Source organism: Cucurbitaria berberidis (assembly GCF_010015615.1).
Source record: "Cucurbitaria berberidis CBS 394.84 unplaced genomic scaffold K460scaffold_1, whole genome shotgun sequence".
Lineage (NCBI taxonomy): Eukaryota > Fungi > Ascomycota > Dothideomycetes > Pleosporales > Cucurbitariaceae > Cucurbitaria > Cucurbitaria berberidis.
In genome coordinates this window covers 337,809-361,883 of record NW_024468935.1, presented here as the reverse complement: position 1 = coordinate 361,883, position 24,075 = coordinate 337,809, and the positions used below count along the sequence as shown (strand labels likewise).

At 53.9% G+C, this 24,075-nt stretch overlaps 11 protein-coding genes across 11 annotated transcripts; 6 read left to right on the top strand and 5 right to left on the bottom strand.

Annotated features, from left to right (window-relative positions):
* The first annotated feature begins 124 nt into the window (after positions 1-124).
* On the top strand, positions 125-621 carry K460DRAFT_1849 (uncharacterized protein). Its single transcript, XM_040927081.1, has one exon. The coding sequence runs from the start codon at positions 262-264 to the stop codon at positions 541-543; it is 282 nt and encodes a 93-aa protein (XP_040792237.1). The 5' UTR covers positions 125-261; the 3' UTR covers positions 544-621.
* Positions 622-1,448: 827 nt separating this feature from the next.
* Positions 1,449-2,639, bottom strand: K460DRAFT_273739 (polysaccharide lyase family 1 protein; the record flags this gene model as incomplete). The annotated part of the gene is made up of 2 exons (XM_040927905.1): positions 1,449-2,491; positions 2,543-2,639. 2 exons carry the CDS (start codon positions 2,637-2,639, stop codon positions 1,449-1,451), a joined length of 1,140 nt encoding a protein of 379 aa, XP_040792236.1.
* Positions 2,640-3,872: 1,233 nt separating this feature from the next.
* K460DRAFT_349839 (uncharacterized protein) lies at positions 3,873-5,054 on the top strand (the record flags this gene model as incomplete). Its single annotated transcript, XM_040931448.1, has 1 exon — positions 3,873-5,054. The coding sequence occupies one exon, from the start codon at positions 3,873-3,875 to the stop codon at positions 5,052-5,054; it is 1,182 nt and encodes a 393-aa protein (XP_040792235.1).
* Positions 5,055-5,269: 215 nt separating this feature from the next.
* On the bottom strand, positions 5,270-6,401 carry K460DRAFT_269885 (mitochondrial 54S ribosomal protein YmL9; the record flags this gene model as incomplete). Its single annotated transcript, XM_040927610.1, has 3 exons — positions 5,270-5,433; positions 5,500-5,713; positions 5,775-6,401. The coding sequence occupies 3 exons, from the start codon at positions 6,399-6,401 to the stop codon at positions 5,270-5,272; spliced, it is 1,005 nt and encodes a 334-aa protein (XP_040792234.1).
* Positions 6,402-7,101: 700 nt separating this feature from the next.
* Positions 7,102-9,415, bottom strand: K460DRAFT_349837 (uncharacterized protein; the record flags this gene model as incomplete). Its single annotated transcript, XM_040931447.1, has 5 exons — positions 7,102-7,149; positions 7,200-8,119; positions 8,272-8,577; positions 8,638-8,716; positions 8,762-9,415. The coding sequence occupies 5 exons, from the start codon at positions 9,413-9,415 to the stop codon at positions 7,102-7,104; spliced, it is 2,007 nt and encodes a 668-aa protein (XP_040792233.1).
* Positions 9,416-10,653: 1,238 nt separating this feature from the next.
* On the top strand, positions 10,654-11,514 carry K460DRAFT_1745 (uncharacterized protein). Its single transcript, XM_040926995.1, has one exon. It carries the CDS (start codon positions 10,816-10,818, stop codon positions 11,362-11,364), a length of 549 nt encoding a protein of 182 aa, XP_040792232.1. The 5' UTR covers positions 10,654-10,815; the 3' UTR covers positions 11,365-11,514.
* A 2,352-nt stretch (positions 11,515-13,866) lies between these two features.
* K460DRAFT_274819 (ER membrane protein) lies at positions 13,867-15,296 on the bottom strand (the record flags this gene model as incomplete). Its single annotated transcript, XM_040927985.1, has 3 exons — positions 13,867-14,487; positions 14,536-14,724; positions 14,778-15,296. 3 exons carry the CDS (start codon positions 15,294-15,296, stop codon positions 13,867-13,869), a joined length of 1,329 nt encoding a protein of 442 aa, XP_040792231.1.
* An 846-nt stretch (positions 15,297-16,142) lies between these two features.
* On the top strand, positions 16,143-17,266 carry K460DRAFT_349835 (MYG1 protein-like protein; the record flags this gene model as incomplete). Its single annotated transcript, XM_040931446.1, has 2 exons — positions 16,143-16,204; positions 16,264-17,266. The coding sequence occupies 2 exons, from the start codon at positions 16,143-16,145 to the stop codon at positions 17,264-17,266; spliced, it is 1,065 nt and encodes a 354-aa protein (XP_040792230.1).
* A 541-nt stretch (positions 17,267-17,807) lies between these two features.
* K460DRAFT_349834 (MSF1-domain-containing protein) lies at positions 17,808-19,243 on the top strand (the record flags this gene model as incomplete). The annotated part of the gene is made up of 4 exons (XM_040931445.1): positions 17,808-17,937; positions 18,063-18,069; positions 18,123-18,684; positions 18,794-19,243. 4 exons carry the CDS (start codon positions 17,808-17,810, stop codon positions 19,241-19,243), a joined length of 1,149 nt encoding a protein of 382 aa, XP_040792229.1.
* A 653-nt stretch (positions 19,244-19,896) lies between these two features.
* K460DRAFT_1670 (MFS general substrate transporter) lies at positions 19,897-22,224 on the top strand. The gene is made up of 4 exons (XM_040926921.1): positions 19,897-20,637; positions 20,703-20,801; positions 20,855-21,794; positions 21,870-22,224. Exons 1-4 carry the CDS (start codon positions 20,337-20,339, stop codon positions 22,063-22,065), a joined length of 1,536 nt encoding a protein of 511 aa, XP_040792228.1. The 5' UTR covers positions 19,897-20,336; the 3' UTR covers positions 22,066-22,224.
* K460DRAFT_1708 (uncharacterized protein) lies at positions 22,091-23,318 on the bottom strand. The gene is made up of 2 exons (XM_040926956.1): positions 22,841-23,318; positions 22,091-22,757 (listed from the first exon to the last, which is right to left on the bottom strand). Exons 1-2 carry the CDS (start codon positions 23,115-23,117, stop codon positions 22,384-22,386), a joined length of 651 nt encoding a protein of 216 aa, XP_040792227.1. The 5' UTR covers positions 23,118-23,318; the 3' UTR covers positions 22,091-22,383.
* Positions 23,319-24,075: the final 757 nt, after the last annotated feature.

The following is a 24,075-nucleotide window of genomic DNA, read 5'->3' as shown; positions in this document are numbered from 1 at the left end:
GTCGACTACTTCGATCATTGCGGCTATCGGCCATGGTTAAGATGTAGCTGGCGTTTCTCCTTTACAAGTACACGGCGCTATCGGCGTGTGGTCTGCCGTTACGATATCGTGCATTTTCTCGATGTGATCTTTAGAGCTTTGAGAAAGCCGGCTTTGTACAGTTGGGGAATGAGTCTTTCAAAGACTACGGCAGGCAAAGTATAGCAAGGGAGGAAGTCCGAACGAGGTATCTTTACAGTTTTGAACTGCTCTGATTAAGCCATGTGGGAGATGTCGGCTGTAGGACTTCAGGGGGTTGCATTGAGCTCAGTAAGTCGGCGGTGTGTGCCTCCGTGGAGTGTCTGCCAGGCTGACATCATTTTCTTTGGCAGCACGGAGGGATTCGGTCGGTACCAGACAAAGTTGAAGCGCTGGCTAGAATCAATAGTGCCTACACACAATATCGTGGGCCCGAAAGAGGCAACAGCGATCACGATTTTCTTCTTTAAGATGATGCTGACCTTTCATATCAGATTCTTAGAATGTCGCCGCCGATGGGACTAGAAAGACCTCTAGCAAGATAGAAAAAAAGGTCCCTGTGAATATTAGACGCAGTGTAGCAACAATAAATGGTACTAAGGTGACTACAGCGACGTAATTTTGCCGGAATAAACGGTAGAACTGAATCAAACACGTGGCAAGGTGCTGTCTACTCGCAACTAGAGCTGTGTGATTAGATACAAGGAAAAGAAGACAAATCTGGACAGGGCTAATTGTGCAGCCAACTCTGATCTCGTGGCACTGGGTGTTAGTACCAAATCTCTTTGGTTTTTAGAGATAACTCCAACCTTGGGACCACGTTACTTTAAGTAGATGGGATCCGAAGCATTGAAAATTACAATACTTTTAATGTTGTATATATACAAGGAAATATAGGGTATCACAAAAGACCAAGCTAATGCAAGACTGGTAACGCCCTCTACCACTTAAACACCAGACCAAGTTGGAGCCTAAAACAAGCAATATCTCTCCAAGGCCTAGTCACTCTTCTACAAGGAGGTTCCTACTTTATCGCCGTCACACACAACGAAATACCATTACTTCGACACCATGAAGAAGAGCACTGCAGCCTGTCCGCGTCGGAAGTTCAAGCTAACGTCTTTCGATAACGAAGCACGTTGGCTCAAGTCCAAATTACCGAATCAAATGCCAACGAGCATGACCGTGGTTCCTGGATATTTTCGGCTTGTATACCGTAGAGCAGTAACTACGTGGACAGTCAATCAAAACATCACATGTAAGCAAACAGCAAAGCCATCGAATCGAGTAATCAAAATATATACTTGGGACAAAAACTATATGCCCATAAAAGTAAAGCTATGTATAAAGAAGTAAAACGTCTCCAGCTCTCAAGCCATTCCACCCTGCAGCCTCAACTGCCAAAGAGAGAGATAAAAAAAAGCTCAGCTTTAGATCTTTCCGTAACCAGCGATCTGGGGGATGTTCTTGATGTTTGCGGCCGGGGCAGCAGACGCAACGTTCTTGCCGCTGAACGAGGCCAAGATGCTGGTATCGGTTCCAGTCAACGCACCGGAGGTGCCGTACGAGTTGAGCTGGCAAGCATGGCCGAGGAACTTCTGGCACTGCGCGTTGAGCGTCGCAGGGGCCGAGAACCATTTGCCAGCAAGGCCGGACTGCATGGCCTGGACAACGTTCTGGAAGATGTTGCCCTCAGCAACGATCTTGGCGCCGGCGTCACCCTCGAAGGCGTGCTGCGAGTTGGCGTAGAAGTAGTTGTTGACGGCGTGGAGGACAGTGTTGCCGGCGACCTTGGGGGAGCGGCCCGAGGTGTGGTGGATGTAGTTACCCTTGAGCGTGACGAGATCGTTGCTGCCGGTGAAGTACATTCCCCAGTAGTGGTGTCCGTCGCAGGTGGCCGACCAGGCGGTGGCGCCGTTGATGTCGCAGTTGGAGATGGTAACGCGGCCACTGGCACCGTTGCCGAGAACAATGTGTTGGCGGGAGATGAGGTCGGTAGTGACGTGATCGATCCAGATCATATCGGCGCCGTTGATGGTGATGGCATCACCGCCCCAGACGTACTCCGGGTTGATGTCGGTGAAGCGCACGTTCTGGATGATGATGTTCTTTGCGTTGCTCACAATGCGGACACCCTTGCCCTTGATGACACCCTTGGCGCCCTGACCGATCAAACTCTTGTTGGATCCAATCGTCATTCCCAAAACACCAGCCGCATCGTACTTGATGCTGGCAACCTTGGGAGCCTTGGGCTGGTAGTTTCCGCACCAGTTGTCCTTGTTGATGGCAACCTGGCAGTTGGAGGCAGTGCCCCAAGGAGCGCAGCCGGTAGAGGTAACAGTGCCCTCAGTGCCAGTGAAGTCGAAGGTCTTGGTGAGAACAATGACGCGGGGGGAAGAGTCAGCGAGGTAGCTGATGAGCTGCTTGGTCGTCTGGGGGTAGACAGGAGCGGCATTGCCACCGCCAGTTACGCCTGATTCCATGTCAGTATACGGTACTATTGAGTAGCAAATAAGTCACATACCCTTGGCGAAACCTTCAGCAGCGCCCTTGACAGCATCTGCTGCACTAACGCCACTGGCGAAAGCCGCGGCAACGGCGACGAACAGAGAGTACTTCATGTTGTTTTGATTACTTCAAAGTTTGAGGTAAAAACGAATGGACAGCAAACCAGTTTGCTAGAATGAAGTGGATGTAAATGTACAAAGGAGTGAATGAATGACAAGACAAAGCTTAACGACTTGAAGACTGCGGCGAGGCTACAATACTTATATCTCACTTTACATTAGCCATCTCACTTTACATTTAGCTAGTGTTTGATCCACGGCGCTTGGTTTAATTGGCGGAACATTGCTTTCTAGAAGGGACCCGGTACTTTGCCGTTAATCACCGATTCCGATATGTGGATCACAGGTGGTTTAGGCCCAGTAGTAGACAGTCAAAGCTAGACCGCTCGGTCTAGAACGACAGAATAGGACTCGAATGCTGCGAACCGCAGATTTACCGGAGAGAATCATGGTTCTAAGTAGCATAGTTTCGGAGGTGGTATCGTGCCAGTGGGTGGCTGTTTCATGTGGAAAGGACAGGGCGGGCACTTAAATCCACATGGCTATACCCGCCTAGGGTTAGTCTGTATCGGGCGTTTTCAAGAGCTTAATTAACATAAGATGAGGGCCGCGTCGTTAAGTGCACGATTCAACAGCTCGCGCCATCCTTGATCCAATCGGTTGCGCCGGCATGTTGTGGTGCGGTGAGGCTCGTGGTGTTGTACGGCTCATGGATCGCTTCCTGGCACGTATGGAGAGGAGTCGTCGATTCTTTTACATGACCACGGTTGAAGGAAATTTACGACGACGGAGGAATTGTCAAAGGACACAGATCACGTACCACTCTGTTCCTGGTACGCACTTTAGCACGAGTAATGGAACAAGATAAGCCAGCCCTGCAATGACTCTGTTCTAAATTAGGTTCAAGGGCGTGCGTTGTTGACCGTGGGGGTGATTCGATGCAGGTGGGTGGTCGCTGAAGGTCAGCCATCGTTACAGAAGGCAGTAACATGCCCTGACTGTCGACTTGTATGCCTCGAGTGGGAGAGCGGAAGGAGATCAGGATGAAAGACGTCGCCCGCGTAGCAAGGCTTTCGCGGCTAGCGTGCTATCCAATTCAGGCTAGTAGTCGACGACCACGTTGTTGTGCATACAGCCATCCGTCAACTTGAAAAACAGCCAGTAACGGTAAGAAAGGGAAACCTTGAGGCTGAAGAGCTCAAATTTTCAACCGGCTCAACCTAGTCACATCACCCAAGACCAGCACTATCAACCATAGGCTGTGCTTCAAGCAACCACCTGGTGAGCATGTCAAACCAGCGGTATGACGCCGATCAATACGGCCAGAGCTACAACGCCCATCATCAGACTGCGAGACGACCAAAATACCAATCCACCTCCCGTTCGTCGGACTACATCTCTCGACCGACGCCTTCAGGCCTGGAAGACTACATCTCCAAGCCCTCGCAGTCCCAGCGCATCGCGAATCCCAGGAGCAGGAGCTATGTTGCTTCAAACTCAGACTACATCGCCCGACCCGTGGAATCAACAAGTGACTACATCTCCCCACGCTCGCCGAGGTCCAGTCTCTACGCAAGCGGCAGCAGCAGCAGGTCAACCCACCATGGCCGAAGCGCCCAGTACTCTCCATCGCGCTGTTCTTCAACGCACTACGCTACTTCGCGGAGCACATACAGTCACGCATCACAAGACAGCATCCTCCCCCACGCAGAAACCTGGAATGACACCCAGCTCATCAAGCAAGGCGGCTGGGAGAGCAGACTCGAGTTTATGCGTTCCCACGGCCTAAAGGACTACGAGCACGATGCCTTCCAGGAAGCAAGCCACATCCTAGACAAGTACCGCGCCCTGGATGCGCAAAACTACAACAATGACGGCTACAACGACCGCACCGGTTCAGCGAGCGACGTGGAAAGTTACCACCGCAACGGCTCCTCGTACGCCTCCTCGCACAACAACTACGACTCCGACTCCAACGACTCCGACTCCGACTCCGACAATGATAACGGAAAAGACGCATACGACAAAGGCTCAGACATATGTTCGTACCGCAGCACCACGCCGTCGGACCTCGCCTCGCGCGCCTCCTCGTCCATCGCACGCTCAGACGTATCCGCCACGCGGTACGCAGCAAGCGACTACGACGACGAGATCGGCGCAGCATCCGAGGACGAAAAGATTCCCTCGGACGATAGCCGGAGTGCAGGGAGCGGGTATGCGTCCAGCAGTGCGGGGGCAGTAGGACAAGGTAGCGATTATTTCTCGTGTGATGATGATGATGACGACGAAATAGGACAAGAGGGTGGAGGGCAGGACGACGACGAAGGCGCTGGTGCACCGAGCGATGTTGCGAGTGATGTTGGGGGCCCTGGAGATGACGGTAGCGACGCTGGGTATGAAGATGATTATATGGATAATGGGGGGTATGATGATTATGATGCGATAGGGGACGAAGACGATGAGGACTAGAGCTCGTGTTCGAGGTTAGAGAGGATGGATGAGAACCACATGGCGGCACGATCATGAAATCGGGGAGATGTGCGAGATTGGCCCCCTTCAATAGGTCTCACATATTTCATACACATCTGTACAGATGCCTGCTCCGCGCAATGATGCTCCTCCGAAAACGCCTCTGGTGATGTTATGTTACATTTCCTCTCTTCCGCCTCTATACATCTGCACCTCTATGCAGAAGCAGAAGCAGTAGCAGTGGTAGCCTCAGCGCTCCCAGAAGTGGCCAAGATCTCAGCAGGCGCGACTTCTGCCGTGGTCATGGGGCCCTTTGGCCAGGGCTTTCCGAGGGCATCCTGTACGCGGATGATCTGGTTCTTCGGGCCTGGTACGCAGCCTACAGTGTACATTGTCAGATACTTTTCACCGGTATCGCTCTGAAAACGAGGTGTAGTTTACATACCGTTTACAACAACTATTCCGTTCTTCTCATCGACTTGCAGCACCCTCAGATTCTTGACCGTAACGCTCTCGTTACCCATGTTTCCTGCCATGCGCTTGCCAGGCAAGACACGGGAACCGGAACCTTGTGAACCACCTGCGGAACCCATACCACGATGCATGAGCGATTGACCGTGAGAGGCGGGTTGACCGCTGAAGCCGTGGCGTTTCATACCCTGTTTATTTGCATCAGTATCCGTTCTTCCATTCAAAATATCAAAAGCAGCGCCAACTTACACCTTCGAATCCCATACCCCTACTAATCGCCTTCACATCTACCCACTGTCCCTTGGTAAACCAATTCGCGCCAACCGTCTGTCCGATGGCCACTTGCAAGCCTGCTTCATCGCGCACCTTGAACTCGGCCATCCATCTCTTCGGGTGCACTTTGGCGGCGGCGAAGTGTCCCAGCATGGGCCGTGTGATGTTCCTCGCCTCCTTCTGTCCAGCTCCTATCTGTACGGCCCAATACCCATTCTTTTCTCTCCGTTTGTGCGCCACGACTTCATTGCGGTCCAGTTGCAACACGGTGCATGCTGTCCTCTTCCCCGTCTCGGGATCGTAGACAGCAGTCATGCCCTTTTTGTTTGCGAGGAGGCCTGTCCGCAGGGGAGTACTGTGTGCTTTCCGTTGGAGCGCGGCGGTGGATGTGCTGTTCAACGCAGGCTTCGAAGGATGGTGCGCGAACCGATCGGGTTTGGGCTTGAATGTGGATTTGATGGTTCGAATCGATGTGTATGCGATTGTAGGTCTTGGGGCCTGTGTCGCATTCTGCTGCAGTAAGGAGATGAGGGAGCGTGTCGACGACGGCAGAAGGAAGGACGGGGGCAGAAGTCCCCAATTGAGGGGTGCCTTGGGCGGCATGATGTCTATGGCGGCGTGAGTGATGAACCTACATGCGTCGGTCTTGATCTTGGAGATTTTCGGAATCAAGCTTGGGCCCCGATGCACGTGATGCAGCCCTCATCGCAGCCGCAGCCGCACTAAACCAAATGCGCAAGAACAGTATATTCCACTCAAGTCGCTCCTGATCAGGCAATGATTTGCGCACTGCGCCTCTGCTTATCTTCCAACAGGCGGCCTGAGTAATTGTCTTCATTGCCAAATGGAGTGAGTGCATGCATCAATCAGCAAGTAGCGTGAGACTAAGGCAGGACGACATTCGCAACGCAAGGCCATCTCTGGCTGGATATATTTACCGATGCTGTAAATGTCATACGCATTCCTCCTCTTATCATCATGTGCAACCGAGAACTGTAAAGACATGACCAAAAATCAGGGTATCCTCCAAAACCATAAACGCCATAGCAACTCCAAGCACCACACAGTGGCGCGTAAACTGAAATGTACAGAATTGACGTTGGCGCAGACCTAATGATACGTAAAGGAAAATGGTTGGGCAGTCCTGGGAGGCGGAAATAGACGAACTGCCGCCAGATGGTGCACATGGATCATTGCTCACTTGTGCCTGACGAGGTACAATGTCCACATGCCGTTTTCAACACCTAAATGCACTTTTGTAGCACATTGGGCGATGAAAGAATTTCGCTTGATGGCTGTGCCATTAGCCGAATGCTGGGTTCCCATGCGCGATACAGTCACGGGGTAAATCCTAGGAGAGATTAGCTAAAGCGTCGTCGTTTGTGGATTGCAGAAACCTACGCGGACAACGACAGATCCAGCACGCACAATCGCGCCGTCTCCAATCTTTACACCGGCTTCGATGATGCAGCCATCACCGATATAGACGTTTTCGCCAATCCAGACCTCTTGGGCAATCTCAGTGCCATTGCTACCTTTCAATAACTTGGTATCGGTTGGTGTCTTCATTGTCGAGATTGTGACGCGAGCGCCGATTTTAGTATTTCTTCCAATGGCGATTCTAGCGGAGTCGAGAAGTTGGCAGTGGGACCCAATAACAACGTTGTCGGCGATGGAGAGGTTGTAGCCATAGTCACAATGGAAGGGGGCAGTAACGTGCACATTGCCGCCAAGATGGCCGCCTATGTGACGTTCGGTGTTGCGGGGCGGGATCCATCTCGCCGCGACAATCGTCTTGAAATGACGCCCGCGCTCATCCCTTGCGATGCTCACCGCTGCACTACTCGTGCTGTTAAACTGATTGACTGCTCCGGTGCAAAGGTGTCGCTCATCAGCCAACTTCCTGTCATACGGCAGGAAGGGCTGTCCAGACAACATTTTGTCTTTTTCCGACTTTTGCATTGGCGGCTGCTGTGCGTAGTGTGTTGGTGGCGGTCCGGGCGGCGCAGTACTTGGCGGAGCCGCCATTGGCGCCGGGCGAGGGTGCTGGACCACCTGATGATGATGGTGCGTTGTAGGCTCAATTGCTACGGCGGGCGAAGTACCAACGACCTGGCTCATACTTTGCGGTGTATGGTGATATACTCGGGGATTGTGTTGACGTGGCGGGCCTGGTTGGCTTGTCTGCGATACGTGGCGATCGTGAGAAGGGGGTCTCTCCTGAGTCGCGGCACTTTGGGGCTGGGGGTACTGAGCAGGTGGTTGTTCTGGGGGATAAGAAACACGAGGTGGGGGCGGTGGAGGTTCATTCCAGCCACTTCCTGCAGTGTACAGTCAGCACAGAAACTGGGAAATTAACAAGGCGTGCGGCGCGGGGTTGGAGTGCACTTTTCATCCCATCTGGCAAATCAAGGACTGCGAAGGACTTGAAGTGTACTGAAGATGATTGTGCTGGTAATGTGACCATACGTACCCCAACTGCTTGGCGCCGGTGGTTTGCGCTCATGCTCCTCAACGTTGATGGGTCGACTGCGGACACCTTCGACTGCACTAGGTGCATGATTTTCCGGATAGATGCTCTGGCGAGCTGGCTGTTCACAGTGCGGGATGTGGATTTGAGTGCAGACCGGACACCTGGCGTAGACGGATGCACCCTCAGCGGCCATTCGCTCTTTAGCCTGTAATGGAGGAGGAGGAGGCTTCGTGACGCCGTTCTTAGGCCACGGGATTTTATGTGCATAACCTTCGCAAATGAAGCCACCCCGTGTACAGTTGTTGCCTGCTCTGGGTGTTAACGGCATGTAACGTAGAATGGTAAGGGGGAAGAATTAGAACGTACATTCAGGTTTGGTTTCGTCGCATTTCTTCTTTCTCCTTCGACAGGTCCCACAACCGGTTTTGGTACGGTTTGCAAATTGCTATCACAGTCAGCATAGTCCCAAACTCTCTCGAACACGACGTACCCGCTTTCTCTTTTTCAGTTCCACTTGCACGCCTGCTCGAGTCATCTCAGTTGTACTTGCATCTCCAAGGCTATTTAGGCTGCTGATGGAAGCCAGAGAGGCATGCGACACTGGTGGCATGCCATTCTGGACGGACTCTGTCGAACGTGGGTGACGATGCTGCAGTTCTTGGTAGCCATTATGGGGCACTTCACGAGGTTCGGTAGCCCATCGCCTCTCAGCGACCGGGCGGTCCAATGGGGCCAAGGTGTGCTGTTGGGCAAGGTCCATTCGCGGTGTCTCTTCCCGGCTGGCAGGCTGGTAGGGGCCGGAAAGATGGCGTGGAGCTGAGGCTGTAGCGGCTGGACTGGGACGGGGGCGGGCGCCGTCTTGATCGAATCCTGAGAGTCTCCTCTTGTTGAGGCTCTCAGGGGAGCGATCCCCACTGGAGATGGTGGGAGAGGCAGAGTCAGTGGAGGAGCGGTAGCTGTTGTCAGGTGGTTGGGTCCAGGGCGTGGCTTCTGCAGGTCTCGCGGGCTGTTGGTCGGTGGAGACGGGGCTTACAGAGGAGCGGCCGTTGACGGACGTGAATGCAGGGGCAAAAGACTCGACCGTCTTTTCCTTCAAGCCATAGGGAGCCGGGTTAAAGGCGGGCATGTGCAGTGTGGTCGACATGGTCTGATGGTTTACGAAGGAAGTAACTGAGTACCGAGCCGACTAGCCCAAGACGTCAAGGGCGGGATGACTCCAATACCATGTGGAGTCTCGCGAGGGAAGATGCAAAAGAAGAGGGAAGAGGACTGCTGGTCTAGGCTAGGCTACGCGTGTTGGGTGGAAGTGTGGATTCGTCGTCCTGGGGATTTTTCTGGTTCCTCGCAAGAGTGCAGCAGGGTGATTCGACGAGGTTCCTTTGGACTAGTCCTAGCGGACGGTTGCAGTATGAGGCAAAAAGTGGAGGAGCGTGACACGACCAAGCGGGGAGTGTTTTTGTTGCACACACACAGAGAGTGAGAGAGAGAGAGTACTGGATATATAGATGATGATGGGGTTCTCCAGACGATGCGGGGGAGAATGTGGTTGTTTGAGGATGAGGATAGGATAGGATAGGATAGATAGATGGATGGTGGGCGAGCGATGGATCCACCCGTGACGGCAACAGGGCGGTTGGTGGGTATATAATAATAAAAGGCGCGCAACCGTTGATGGAAGCAGCGTTCTATAACGTACAGTGGGGAGGGGCGACCCGAGGCCAGGCGCAGCTGCCAGCGGACGAGCAGCAGCAACAGCAGCAAGCAGCAGCAGCAAAGAGATGACTGACCGAGGGCGGCGGCGGCTGTTCGCTCCTTCTGCTGGCGACAGGGTGGACTATGCACTTGCAGGGCCGGTCGCTCTTGCAGAAGAAGTGTGCTGCAGCGACAGCCCCCCGGGCCCTGGCCCCGCCTGCCTCATTGGCCCGTGGACCAGCCGCCCCTGCACCCCGCGTGTATTGTGCCACCCGAGCCCGCAGAGAACCTCGAGCGAAGGCGCCATAGAAGGGCCAGAGACGCGGTTCCTTCGACTCTATACATATAGACCCTGCCTTTGCCGCCTCTGCCACGTTTTTTTGGCGAAAAAACCGCGTCTACAGCCCTAAAGCTCGTCGCTGGGTGTAGAGGAGGGTATGTCGAGCCAGAGGGCGACCAGGGGGGTTCAGGCCGCAGAGTGGCATTGTGCGTCCCAGCGCTCCCGGCGTCACGGCAGACGAGGATCATTCGGTCAGATTTCGTTAGCAGGCCTGCAGCCAGCGCGGAACGCCGCGCTCGTCCTTCACACCTGGCCTGGGCACACCGTCACCCTGCACCCGCCCTGATTCGCCCGCCGCGGGGGGGAGCCCCTCTCACCCACCCCCCCTCTGCTAGCCTCGACGGGCCAGTCGTCCCTCTTCGTTGCGGCGTCAAACGCGCGACACTTCTCTTGCTGGGTATAGGCGCGTCTTCTCTCTCACGCACTCCAGGGCTCTCTACGCAGTAGTAGTCAGTCAGGCATCCAGTCTCATCGCTCATGGCCGCTCTCGAAGCGACCACCAACAGTGCTGTATGCGAATCATTGCTCAGCAGTCGTCGTCGTCGTCGTCAGCACCCCGTTCCTGCGTATCGCCCACTGGTCCCGCGCGCTTCCACAAAGGGGCCTGCCCATGGTATGCGATGTATGCTATGGTACGGTATGCAACAAACCATGGGCACTGCCTCGTCCTAACCGCCCGCCCGCATGCCTGTCCTGTCCTGTCCTGTCCTGTTTCACCCACCAGGACAGAACAAGAAGGCACTCAACCATCGCCGTCCATGGTTTCATTTACCACATCCCATCCCACGCCACACCACCACCCTCTTGGTGTGCTGCGTCGTCAGGCTTATAGCCTCACCACCAATGCCCTGCCCTGCCACCCTCTCTCACGCTTCCAGTCTATTCTCTTGCGGCCTGACGTTCCACACCTGCTTGCTTGCCTTCCTCTGCCTAGCCTCATGCCGCCCATGGTTGGCTCTTCGGCCCGCTTTCTTCACATCCAACCCTGCACGCGCCTGCTTCGTCTGCACCCACTCGTTGCCTTGCGCCTCACGAACCCGCGCCCGCCCGCCAATATATAACTCCAAGAGCCGCGACACCCCTCGGCTAAAGGGACGACTCAGCACCATCTTAGCCGTCGTATGCTAACCTTCGTTCCTCCTGTCGATCGGTCATGCGCCCAAGCATTCGTGGGCGGGACAGCCAGTAATCTAGTTTGCTAAACTACGCCATGCACCATAAAGACAACTGACGCCCACCTAACCGCGCTCGTAAACGGGGCGTAACCTCGAAGCGCCGCCATTACCGCTACCCGTTGTTGTTCTTACTAGGGCTTGGTCTTTGCGCCAGCATCAGACCGCTCACGGGAACGGTGCGCTAATCGTCGTCTAATCCTGCCGCTTCCGAGTCATGTCTCAAAACTGTGGCTGTTGGCGGACAAGCGCGGACCTACGCGCTTATCGCACGCGTCGTCGTCCGCCAGCTTGCGGTGTCGACAGCGTACCCGCCTAGATGATTATGAAAACGATTGACGAGCAGTACTATCATGGAGCACGTGTCACTTCTCGCCCTGCATGGCAGGATATTCTCTCACCGGCGTGCAAGGCCGAGCGTAGTAATGACGGCACATACCTAGATTGCGGCGCGAGTGCCTCTTAAAACGGACGTAATACATTTGTACTACTTCTGACTGACATTCTGATTAACAGGCAGTTCGCACATTCCGATCACCGCAACGGCGTATTGACGTACGTGAAACCACAGCTGTAGGCTCGCTTATCTCCAGGTGAACTCCTTCTACGTTGTGAGGGCCGCTGGCGCGTGGAATCGGAATTCGACGCACCTTGACACCGCTTCTACGTTAGTAGGCTGACCCCGTAGTTTACAACTTGCAGCCAATGGCTTCGCAATCACACGCCACCCGTCTGCTGTCACATGCAGTGGGGGATAGTTGGCGACAAGAGACTTTTTGTATTGCGTATGCGGCGTAGGAAGGACCAAGCGTTCACACAGGCAACAACCCACATCAACTCATCCTTCCTGTCGCCGCTCGGCCCGGTCTCGGGCTCACTGCTGGGCCCCAAGTATTGACCTATGATTAGAACGCTGGGTCCTTCCCTCGCGTTGACCCAGGTGCACGGTACCGAGTCCTCCTCCTGCGTAGTCGAATTCTTGCTCGTTCGCCATCTTACGTTGGCCCTCGTGGTACATGTCTACGCTGACTTGGACGCTCTAGAGGCGTTCTTGTGGCTTTTCTTCACAGGACGTAGACGCTGATGTGCGGCAGGGTTGATTCAAGGCGTCACCTTCTAGAGTTCCAACAGCCGCCCATAGTCATGCTATCTAGCGAATTGGATGGCTCTGTGGCTCATGCAGGAAAAAGAGCCCACGAGGTATTACGACTACAGTAGCAATATTGTTGCGCGTATTAATTTCCTACCAAAACCTCCAAACATGTGATAACGCGTGAACAACCCCCCATTCCTTCCATAGTTCTACAGTTCACCCACTACCCAGCAAACCATGGCCTGCGCATCAAAGCATGTCATTCCAGCTCTGGCAATATTCCACCGCGAAAAGGAGAGCGCCTACCCCAGCGCTTAACAAATATCAAACGTCGAGCCATGACCGCCTTGCCGCCAGCCTTGCACAGGAAAACCCGCTGCTGCTGGTAAACGCCTCGCTCGCCGTGCGGTTCCACAGCGCCCGATGATACGCTGGCACAACCATTCCGACTGGCCTCGCCCACCAATGAGCGCGAAGCACACTCGCATAACACGGTAAAACTATCCACTACTTCTTCTAGCCAGACGTGATGCCGTGTCGACAAGACACGTACGTACGTACTCACTCGCGGATCTTGCCGCGGTGCGGTGCAACATCCACAGGCATGCGGATTGCATCTGCGTCCTTTCTTCCTGCCTTGTCTGGCTGCCTTAAGACGTTGTGGGCGAGCGAGCGAGAGCAAGGCTTTGCTGTAAGTAAACTGGGAAGATGGCTACTGTTACAATGTAGGTAGGTCTACGTCAATATTTTCACTTAAAATTGCATATGCGGTGGGCGTACCCGGTTGAGGTGCGCTTTCATGGACGGTGGGTATGTATAGTTAACACATACATGGCAACAACAAGAAGAATAGGAAAGGAATATGAAACTGAGCAATAACAGAATATTCGTTGTTTATTCTCGCTACTACTCCTGCACTCAACAACCCATTTATATATACACCCCCATCATCCCACTCGCAATGCTGATATCAAAAGTACAAGAAAGGATGACAAAACTAACAAAAGCCACGATTCAAATTCTGGGTATCTGCTCTGATAAATGCGTGCTCGTGCTTGCTAAGACAAAACGGGGAATCCACCTCCACTTCCTCCCCCACCAGCACCCCTTACGTAAAGATTCTGTATCTGCGTTTCCCTGAGCTCATAATGCTCAAAAGCTCTCGAACGAGGCAATTTCTGACTCCTCCTCGTTGTGCGTGACGTGACTGACGGCTGCTTCTTTCTGCCCGTCGAGGCCCGTTCTGGGGCTGTTGTCTGGTTTGTGGGTTGGCGAGGCGTGCGCACACGTCGTTTGGTTTAGTCTGTTTTCCAGTGACTTGTCAACCGGCCATCGTCGTCAGCATTAGAGATTTTCAATTCAATGGCATACAAGCCCATGGTGAGGGCGAGGTTGACCCATCGCCACATGTTCCCACCCGCGTCGCCTCCTTGGGTGGTCCACCATTCCCCTGTCGCAGCACTGCCATTGGTGCCGTTTCCGCTGGCAAAGTGCTGCATGAGCAGACTGGTGTAGACGGCGATGATGATACTCGGACTGAACCAAGTTAGGAAGCCAAGGATTTTGGACGTCTCGTCGTCATCGTCCAGGCTTGGTTCTTGTGAGAGGGCTCTGGCACCGCTCTCTCTTATGGCTGGGATTATGCGCGCGGCTGCGTACATGACGAAGACGCGATAGGCGAGAGAAATGATGACCGAAGGGGTAATGGTCATGATGGCGCCGACCATGAGATTGAAGCCGGTGTGGGCAATAGTGGGAAGAGAGCCCAGAGCGTGAAGAAGCGTGGTATAGGAGGCCATAATGATGGGTGGGAGCGGAGGAAGAGCGGGCTCAGAGTAGGCGTTCGCTGCGGCAATAGAGCCAGGCGACGGCTGGTAGTCGGTGAAGATCTGGTATATGCAAAGGGTCACGTACGCGAACTGGAGAGTGTTAGCTGATATCAGGGACGGGTGTTGTTGGAGCCATACCAGCAACGAGGACTCGACGGGGTTGCCCCGAGCACTGACGATGCCCCATCCGCCAAGAAATATCGCGGTGGTGATGGCTGCGCCGATGAGGATGGCATCCACGTTGCTGATTTCGGGAAAGGTGGTGATGCGCCAGAGGAAATAGACAGAGGTGGAGATGATGGATGCGGAGGTGACGAGGAGGCCGATCTGTTGAGGTGGTTAGTAGCTGCAACGTGGTAGTTGTTGGGAGGATAGATTACCATCCAGCTGTCGCCGCGCTCGCGGTTCACCACCCATCGTGTGATCTGGCCAGCGGCTTGGATGACCAACAAGCTGCAGAAGCCCTCTGCAATCTGAAAGACCGGAGTGCTGTACCTCAGCGTCTTGTCCCAGGCGGCTATCGAGGCACTCTGTAGCAGCCCTTGGCTTCCAAAGATCCACTCATTCACCGTCTTGAAGTCTGATCTCCGGCCGCCAAAGGTGCGCTCCACCCAGCCGGAGTTGCTGCTCGCGTCGATGGAGAACTTGTTCAGGCTCCAGATCAACAGGGTGGGGATTGCCAGCCATTGTGCCCACGCTATTATATTGCACAGGGCCCATCGGAGCCTCGAGGTGTCGGGTGTGGCCAGGCGCAGCGACGAGTAGAGGAAGTAGTATACGCTAAGGGAGAGGGAAAAGGCAAGGCCACAGGTGCGGCCGCCAATGTCGAATGCTAAGGGGATGGTGAAGATTATGGCGCCCAGGAAGGTGGTCGAGGAGAGGACTCTGGTGAGCCACATCTGCGGACGCCGTGGTCGCCAAGCTCGTGCAGTGACGAGCTTGACCGCTGACGTGCGCTGCAGCTACAGGAGGAGATGCTCGGACGCGATAGACGCGCAGAGTGCGCGGGCGAGGCTGAAGCAAGTCACTCGAGGCGTGAGTCGCTGTGCTGGAGACGTGGTCGACTTGGGATGCGCAGGCGGGCCGTGTCTGTGGTCCTCGCTTTCTCGATCGTGGCGCTTGGCGGAGAGAAGTAAAGTGTCTTCACGTGTCAACGGGCCAGTCGAATCTCCACCGAAAGCTCGAGCGTTGCGGATCCCGGTCGAGGCGGGATGGTTGGAGTATGGTATATGTAGTATAGGCAGCAGGCAGGCTGCGAGGAAGATGCAGGCGGCTGCTATGGATATTCAATGCGCGACCAGGCACCATTGGCCGTCGTGTGGTTGCGTGCTGTCGCGTGCTGGCTGCCGGGATATTTCACCTTCGCACAATGCAGTAACGATGCGCTAAGAGACACTGGGGGGGCGTCTGGGCCAATGCTGTTGCAGCTGTACTGGCTGACTGACGAAGATGACCCAGGTTCTGGCAGCAGAGAGTGAACAAGACCAAGGTTGTTGATTGATATTTTTACCCAATATTGCGTAGCGCCCGCAACGTCAGATCAGATTGCTGCTAGATGCGCCAAGCGTAGCCTCGCCGCGGGACTGATGACCCTCTTATGCGCCGCTACTGAAACTTTCTGAAGCACTACGCACTGCCATTGAATGCTCAAGCTGCGACCTATTTTCTTAACCGCAACGAGAAGCCCGCTCAATTCCTTCAAGCCTGTCACTACCTACTACAACATTGCCAACTTTACACGCACAATGGCCACTGAGAACCCCGCCAAAAAGCTCAAGGTGGAGGCGCCCTTGATTGGGACACACAGGTAAGCCCTCACATAGGTTCCCATCTTGATACACGTTGAGACTGATTGCGGCATTGCAGCGGCCACTTCCACGCCGATGAGTCCCTCGCTGTCGCCATGCTGCGGCTGCTGCCCACCTACCTCGACTCCCAGCTCGTCCGCACCCGCGACCCCGCCCAGCTCGCGACATGCCACACCGTCGTCGACGTAGGCGGCGAGTACGACGACAGCAGCAAGCGCTACGACCATCACCAGCGCGGCTTCGACACCGTCTTCCCAGGCCACAGCACCAAGCTCTCCTCGGCGGGGCTCGTCTACCTGCACTTTGGAAAGGACATCATCACCACGGTGACTGGCCTACAAGGGCAAGACCGCGATATCCTGTTTGAGAAGCTGTACACGGACTTCATTGAGGCCTTTGATGCCAACGACAACGGTGTCAACGTTATTGCGCCCAAGGATCTGGCGCAAGCGGGGTTGGAGAAGAAGTTTGAGGATCGCGGCTTCAGCATTGCGAGCGTCGTCAATCGTTACAACTATGGGCCCCGCTCTGCCAGCGCTGAAGAGACCAAAACCCCCGAGGCAAAGCAGGCCGAGGAGGACATGCGCTTTTCCAAGGCATCTCAGTTCGTCGGCGAGCAGTTCTTGCTCGAGCTGACCGACCGCGCCAACTCATGGCTGCCCGCTCGTCACCAGGTCAAGCAGGCATACGACGCACGGTTCCAGTACGATGCGCAAGGTCGCATTCTGGTCCTTCACGAGGGCATGCCCTGGGCCGATCACATGTACACCCTCGAGAAGGAGGCATCCATCCCAGCGGGCGTCGCACCGCAAGTCCTGTACGTTTTGTTCCCTGAAGACCAACCCGAAGGAAAGTGGCGCATTCGAGCTGTCAGCAAAGAGAACGGTGGCTTTGAAAACCGCAAGGACCTGCCAGACGCGTGGAAGGGTGTCCGCGATGAGCAGCTGGACCAGGTCTCTGGTATCCCCGGGTGTGTCTTTGTGCATGCTGCTGGCTTCATTGGCGGCAACAAGTCGTTCGACGGCGCGCTGGCTATGGCGAAGAAGGCGCTCGAACTCTAGGAAGGGAACGGGGAGACGAGCATCGAAAGCTGCTTGCACACTTTGCATATGCATGGTCTGGCGTTCTGGCGCTCATACAAAAGTTATGATACCAACCATATACCATGGTTACACTACCGTAAAATACATGGTTTGCCATCGAGTTTGGCCTCGATGGGTTATGCTTTCTTCGTACTCATGCTCTGTGTCTTGTGTTTGTTGATTTCCGCCGCCATCATGCGTCCACTCCTTTACAATTCTACGAACCCGCGTAATTCAGTTTGCTATATGTAAACGCGGAATCAACTTCAACTCTACATCGCTCCTTGAATTTGCCAGAGCAGACACCGTGATGCTGTCCTTGCGATCGCTTATCAACTCGGGAGTAGCACGGATCCAGGGGTGCAAGTTTAGTGCCATCCACCCTCCACAACCATCATCACCCAGAATCTCCACAACACGGCCAACAACCTGCTCGCACGACACCGCGGGACCCTGAAATGTAAAGGGACGAGCTACATCATCTGGACCTAATCTTCTCCACAGTACTTCCAGGAACCCCATGCCCTGCGTCAAAGTCTCTGGCGGTCCGGCCAACAGGAGCGCTGCTGGCCCGTCCGAGACGTCATACGGGCGGATTCGGGCTGGCTGGGCCATACACAGGGGCAAGTTCGCTCCGAGGGGCTCTCGACGTGCGTAGAGCATGTCGCATAAGGCTGCATCTGGGCGTCTCTCGTTGGCGGAAACAGGTCGCTTCTAGACTGGCTTGCAACTGGACATGGCTTGCAACCTGCGTGGCGTACTTGTCTCGTTGTAGATCTGCGGTGAGTGACGCTGCTTTGCTGGGCGAGATAGGAGGCCCTTCTTGAGTGTGCAGAGTCTGTTATCGCTTCACCATCATCAACATCATCAGTGCCTTTACTCTTGCATTCATCTGTTCATCTATCCATTATCGCAACTCTCAAGTCGTCCCAATTGCATTCCAATCAAATTCTCTAGAATGCAAGTTGATCCCGGGTGATAAGCGTTGGGCTCCGCACTTCCCCGATCGGCGGTTTATCGCGCACCGAGCTTCTGCTGGCGCTTGCTTTTTTGCCCTTTACCGACATTTTCTACAAGCAACCCTCCTCCACGACTTCAACTCTTCACCGCCTCATACCACCCTTATACACGCGCCATCGAGGCCCATCACCTTCAACACTCACCCCGCTCACATTCCCAAGACACGACGCGTCTACACGGAACGATCAACGAGCACGACACCGGACTACCGGCACACGATCACAATGAAGTACTTCCAGCAAACGGTAGACTTCGACTACTCATGGGAGGAAGTCTCGACAAACAACTGGCAAAAATACGGGCCGTGGAATGAGCTGACGCCGCATGTCATCGCCGTCGACACGTTAAGCCGGGCGGTAGATCCTGCGACAGGAATTGTAAGTGACTTCACATGCCTGCACCTTGGCAACAATTCATCCCAAAAAATTCACCACGACGCGCAACCTCAAGCAACGTTAGGGAAATATGCTAATAGTGATTCCGCAGCTACGAACAGAACGCCTCATCACCTGCCAACAATCCACGCCAAAGTGGATAAACTGCATCCTCGGCGGCCAAGACACGTCCATGGTCTACGAAACCTCCTACGTCGACCCCGTCGCCAAGAAACTCACACTGTGCTCCATGAACGTGACCTGGGCCGACCTGCTCAACGTTCGCGAAACCTGCACCTACCAGCCTGCGCCCTCCAACTCTGCATCACGGCCCAAAACACAATTCACGCAGAGAGCGGAAATCACGGCGTTGTGTGGCGGCTGGCAGAAGATCAAGAACAGCATAGAGCAGTTCACTGTTGAGCGATTTCAGCAGAATGCTGCCATGGGGAAAGAGGGGTTTGAGATGGTGCTCGAGAAGGCACGCCAGGTGTTTCACGAGCAGAGAGAGCTGCTGAGATTACAGCAAGAGAGCCCGATCCTGAGACAGGCGAAGATATGAGCTGCGTGAGGAGGGTCAACTCATATCATCTCGATTGCGCCGACGCGTTGGCCCGCAAGCGCTGCGAGTCTTCCACCGTCGACTTGGATTCGACGCATTAGCCTCGGCTACTTGATCTTCCCTTCCATCTCCATCTAGATGTACATTTGTCGACTCTTCTCCGCATCTCCATCCCGCATTTCAGCGTTCACGCCTTGCTCGTTCAAAAGTCCCCTTAGTACGGCGTTTCAAAATCATGGGACTGGCATCTGCAATACCCTTTCGCTTCGCTCGGATAACGAGCTTCATACACGATAGACACGGCTGCCAATGCATTATTAGAGTAATGACTTAGATACAATACCAAACTCTTTAGTATGGCACTGCATTCCCATGATTTATGATTATACCCCTGTCGCGGAAGCTTCATTGTCAATCTGTGAGGTCGTTACTAGTCTCCGAGGGCGAGGTAGTTTTTCGACCTTAACTGTCTTAGCGAAATTCTACTATGTTGAAAAGTAGAGCCAACACTACAAGAGCGGATCATCCAACGTAGGGGAAACCAGTATAAAATTACAGTTTAAGTGCTATACCCAGCATCTTAACACAATATCAAGGCAGTAACGTAGTTTACACAATGCATCGCAACTTATAAAAACACCTTTCCTTCGGATACTTGTACCCGCAGATTCTCCCCTTCCATGGGCCATCTCTCGCGTCAACCTACCTTGCGATGTCGTGATCGCATCCGCACCCCATCCTCCAATACCGTCTCCACGCCCATCTACCCCACACGCTGCTGCAGCCGCCAATGATGGCCGCCCTCTTGTGTCGTCACTAAGCTCTTGTGGTTATTACATCCAAGACCTGGGTAGACTCATGCGAGGCATCCAGGCATTGGGACGTCCAAGGAGCCCATGTAGCTGCAGAGCCGGGCCATTTGCACACGAGAAGATTGGTAACGCTCCTCCGCTGACATGGGCTGTTGGAATCCTTCGTGTAGCTTGCCTAAGAAGCTGCTTTCGTCGTGTCCTTGGATCCTGTCTTGTCTTCGTCTTCGCCCCGCCCATTGAGACAATTGGTGAACTGAAAGATTCGAGACTTGCTCCACAAGATGGCGGCTTCTACTCCCTTGGACAAGGACATCGAGGTCATACAGCCCTCGCCGACCATCCCTCCCTCTGGCGCTTCCTCGCAGTTCGACGATACATACGAGGCGTACAAGAACAACCGCGGCCTGGGATTCGAGCACGCAGAGGCGAAGAAAGCGCTCCGGAAAATCGACATGCGAATTGTGCCGATTCTCTTCTTTACCTATTTGCTGCAGTATCTCGATAAGAACGGGATCAATTATGCGAGTGCGTTCGGCTTTATCGAGGGGACTAAGCTGGGAAAGAATGGGTATCAGTGGTTGGGTGCGTGTCTCCAATCGCGTACTTTGTTGTTACTTTGGTTGAGATCAGGACTGATGGCTTCGAAGGCAGTATCTTTTACTTTGGCTACCTTGTTGGCCAGTGGCCGGCCGGGTACTTACTCCAGCGCCTCCCGATGGCCAAGTTTCTTGGGTGCTGCACGCTTGGTGAGCTTAAATACTAACCTACGTGTATGTTTGCTAACACTCTGCTATTCTAGGCTGGGGCATCATCCTCATGACTACGCCCGCATGTCACAATTTTGCGGGCACGGCTGCGAATCGTTTCTTGCTGGGCTTCTTGGAATCGACAGTTAACCCAGGCTTCGTGCTGATTATGAGCATGTGGTACACATCTGCTGAGCAGCCGCTTCGACTAGAAGCATATTATTGTACAAATGGCATCGCCACCATGTTCGGCGGCCTGATCGGCTACGCAGTTGGACATATCAAGACGGGTTTGCCGCGGTGGATGTACGTCTTCCTGATCTTCGGCTCAGCGAGCACATTAATGGGCATCATCACGCTCCTCTTCCTCCCAGATCTCCCCACGACGGCTAAATTCCTGACCGAGAGGGAACGCATCATCGCCGTCGAGCGCGTCGCAGGCAACCGCCAGGGCGTCAAGAACAAGCACTTCAAAAAGTACCAAGCATGGCAAACTGTCCGGGACCCCAAGACCTACATCCTCTTCATCATGGCGACAGGCGCTCAGATACCCAATTCAGCCCTGACGAGCTTCAGCTCCATGATCATCAAGTCGTTTGGCGTCGACACGCTCGGCACGCAGTACCTGCAGATCCCCGGCGGCGCAGTGCAGTTCCTCTCGCTGCTGGCCGGCGGCGTCATCTGCACGCGCTGGCCCAACAGCCGCTGCATCACCATGTCTGTCGCCAACATCATCTGCATCATCGGCGCGGGCCTGCTCGTCGGACTTCCTGCGAGCAATAAATGGGGCCGCCTGGTCGCGCTGTGGATGTGCTACTTCCAGGGCCTGGGCTTCAGCATGAGCCTGACCATCATCAGCAGCAACATCGCCGGCTACACTAAGAAGCAGTTAACTGGCGCTGCACTCTTCACGGGGTATTGCGTGGGCAATATCATTGGCCCGCAGACTTTCAAGGACAGTGAGAAGCCCGGGTACAAGTCTGCATATGTTGCGTAAGTCTCGGCCTCCAACTTGGTTCTTGAGCTCTTCTTTTGCATTTTTGAGTGACGCTGACGTGATGCTGGTAGGATGCTCGTTGGCTACACTATCAAACTCCTAGCCGTCCTAGTTTTGTACGCGTACATGTGGTCGGTTAATAAGAAGCGCGATCGCGAATCCGCGAGCGGAATTCATCTGACCGATGAAGAGGAGAAGGCGGCGGTTGAAGCGGGCATGCTGGATGTTACTGAGATTGATAATAAGGGGTTTCGGTATATACTTTAGCTTGGTTCGTTGTTGGGGTAATCGTGTGGTGGGAAGAATCAGTGTGGAGTCGAAAGTGAGATTGTGAGTGTGAGGAAGGAGGACTCCTAATCCCGACCAACCCTCGTAGAATTCTCAATCATCCTCTCATCGTTGTTCTCGGCGTGATTGAATGGCATAGATTGAGATTACTAGTATTGTGAGACGAAGGGCTTAATAGATGATTATGACGATTTGTCACGCATGAACTAGCTGTAAAGAGACCCTTTACTGTAACATATTACAACCAACTTGCTTCGATCCAAGATGCAATCCATCAATATCACTCAGCACGTAGACTCAGAAGAAAACAAGACCAGCAAGACCAGCTACAATCACCATACCCGCCCCAACAATCTTCGACGCACCACCAGTGAACTCAGGCAGGCTCGGGCCGCTATATGTAGCGTTCGGCTTACCAGTCGGCACGACCAGGGAAGTAGGACCGGTCGGAAGGATTGATACGTGGATCGGCGTGGATGAGGTAACCGGAGTCTCGGCTGGAAGTACGCTCGACCCAGCGGCAGACGAAAAGGCAGCAGTGCTAGACTCGCGGATCAGAGACACAGTGAGTGAGTACTGTCGGGCACACTCTGGGGTATCGATGCCGTCAGGGCAGCAATATGTCTTTCCAGCGCCGTCGGAAGTACAATAGAAGCCTTTGCGGCAAGACTCTGCAAAGCCCCATTAGCAGGTGGCCGTTTGAGCCCGGAAGCATTTAACGGGAGAAAGTTGGAAAAGGTGTGGTGGGACTTACTTCCAGACCCGTCACTGCAACAATGCGAGCCATCAATGGAAGAATGGCAGTACAGTGTCGTCAGGGACTTGGAAGGACATTGAACCTGGTTCGGCCCGCAGGCTTTCTCACACGTATCGCCACGGCCGCAGGTGTTGGTATTGGGGTAATAGCCCTGGCGCTTCGCAATGGCGTCTCCGCGCTTCAACATGGCGCCGAAGGAGTCGGCGTTGGTGAAGGCCTGCATGGCGAGAGCGGAGGTGGAGAGAAGGCCGAGGGTGAGGATGGAGATGTACATTGTGACGTTGAGAAAGATAGTGAGGTAGAACTTGAGATGGTTGGAAGGAAGAAGGTGAACGAAGAGACTTTAGTGCTTGAACGACCGACTGTATGAACGGCAAACGATATGATCGAGGCGATGCGTACGAACATATAAATGTCTGAGTCGATACGGCAGGGAAGGCTATATATGTCTCAACCTTGATAGTCGCCGTCTCTCTGCAATTCAGCCTCCACCCCCTAAAAGCCACAGCGACATAGAGTTTCAACTTGCTTCCGTCTACTCGTTCAACAAAGACGAGATGGCATCTACCAATCCGGTGAGCGACGTCCCGTATCGCCCGCATTCACATACCTTCCCGCTACCATGGTCAGCAAGAAGCGACTTCGTATTTCGCTTTCTTTATCCGTCAGCACGGGGACCATGTACACTTTGCTGGACACGAGAACGCAGATCCAATCACTTCCTCAAGTGGCTGAGGCAATGCAGAGCGCTGGTACCTTGGGCGTTTTTCGTTCCTGCAGCCGCTGAAGATTCGGTAGGGCCATTAATAGAAGCTGGGAGGTGGCTGCGGGGAGATTATATGAGCCTGGGAGCGTTACAGAAGACATGGTTGACCGATGAGGCGATGGAGGAGCTGAGGCAGGATAATTTCGCGTTGGGTGGGATGAATCAGGGGTCGTGATTAATGTATGGTCATGCCTAGATACGTAGATGAGTAGTTGCTTCATAAAAGTGAAAAGTAAAATAGTCAAAGTGATGCCTGTCTTCTCGAGATGAAAGCCAGCTGAAGATTCCAGTGCTGGTGATGTTTTAGCCCCCATTGTTTCACAATTAGCATAGATGCTACAGTGCACGGACAGCAGATGAGCCAGGTCAGCGGTTGAGCCACTTTTCCCTAGTAAAAAGCCAAAAAATCTAATTTTTAATAATTAATTCTATAGTAACTAGCTATAATTAATAATATATAATAATA

Bases quoted from the DNA above. Each gene is read 5' to 3' on its own strand.
- K460DRAFT_1849 (XM_040927081.1), top strand. From the start codon at position 262: ATGTGGGAGATGTCGGCTGTAGGACTTCAGGGGGTTGCATTGAGCTCA.
- K460DRAFT_1745 (XM_040926995.1), top strand. From the start codon at position 10,816: ATGCGAATCATTGCTCAGCAGTCGTCGTCGTCGTCGTCAGCACCCCGT.
- K460DRAFT_1670 (XM_040926921.1), top strand. From the start codon at position 20,337: ATGGCGGCTTCTACTCCCTTGGACAAGGACATCGAGGTCATACAGCCC. The intron at 20,638-20,702 runs GTGCGTGTCTCC...ATGGCTTCGAAG, and splicing joins GAATGGGTATCAGTGGTTGG to GCAGTATCTTTTACTTTGGC. The intron at 20,802-20,854 runs GTGAGCTTAAAT...CTGCTATTCTAG, and splicing joins TCTTGGGTGCTGCACGCTTG to GCTGGGGCATCATCCTCATG.
- K460DRAFT_1708 (XM_040926956.1), bottom strand. From the start codon at position 23,117: ATGTACATCTCCATCCTCACCCTCGGCCTTCTCTCCACCTCCGCTCTC. The intron at 22,758-22,840 runs GTAAGTCCCACC...GGGGCTTTGCAG, and splicing joins TTGCAGTGACGGGTCTGGAA to AGTCTTGCCGCAAAGGCTTC.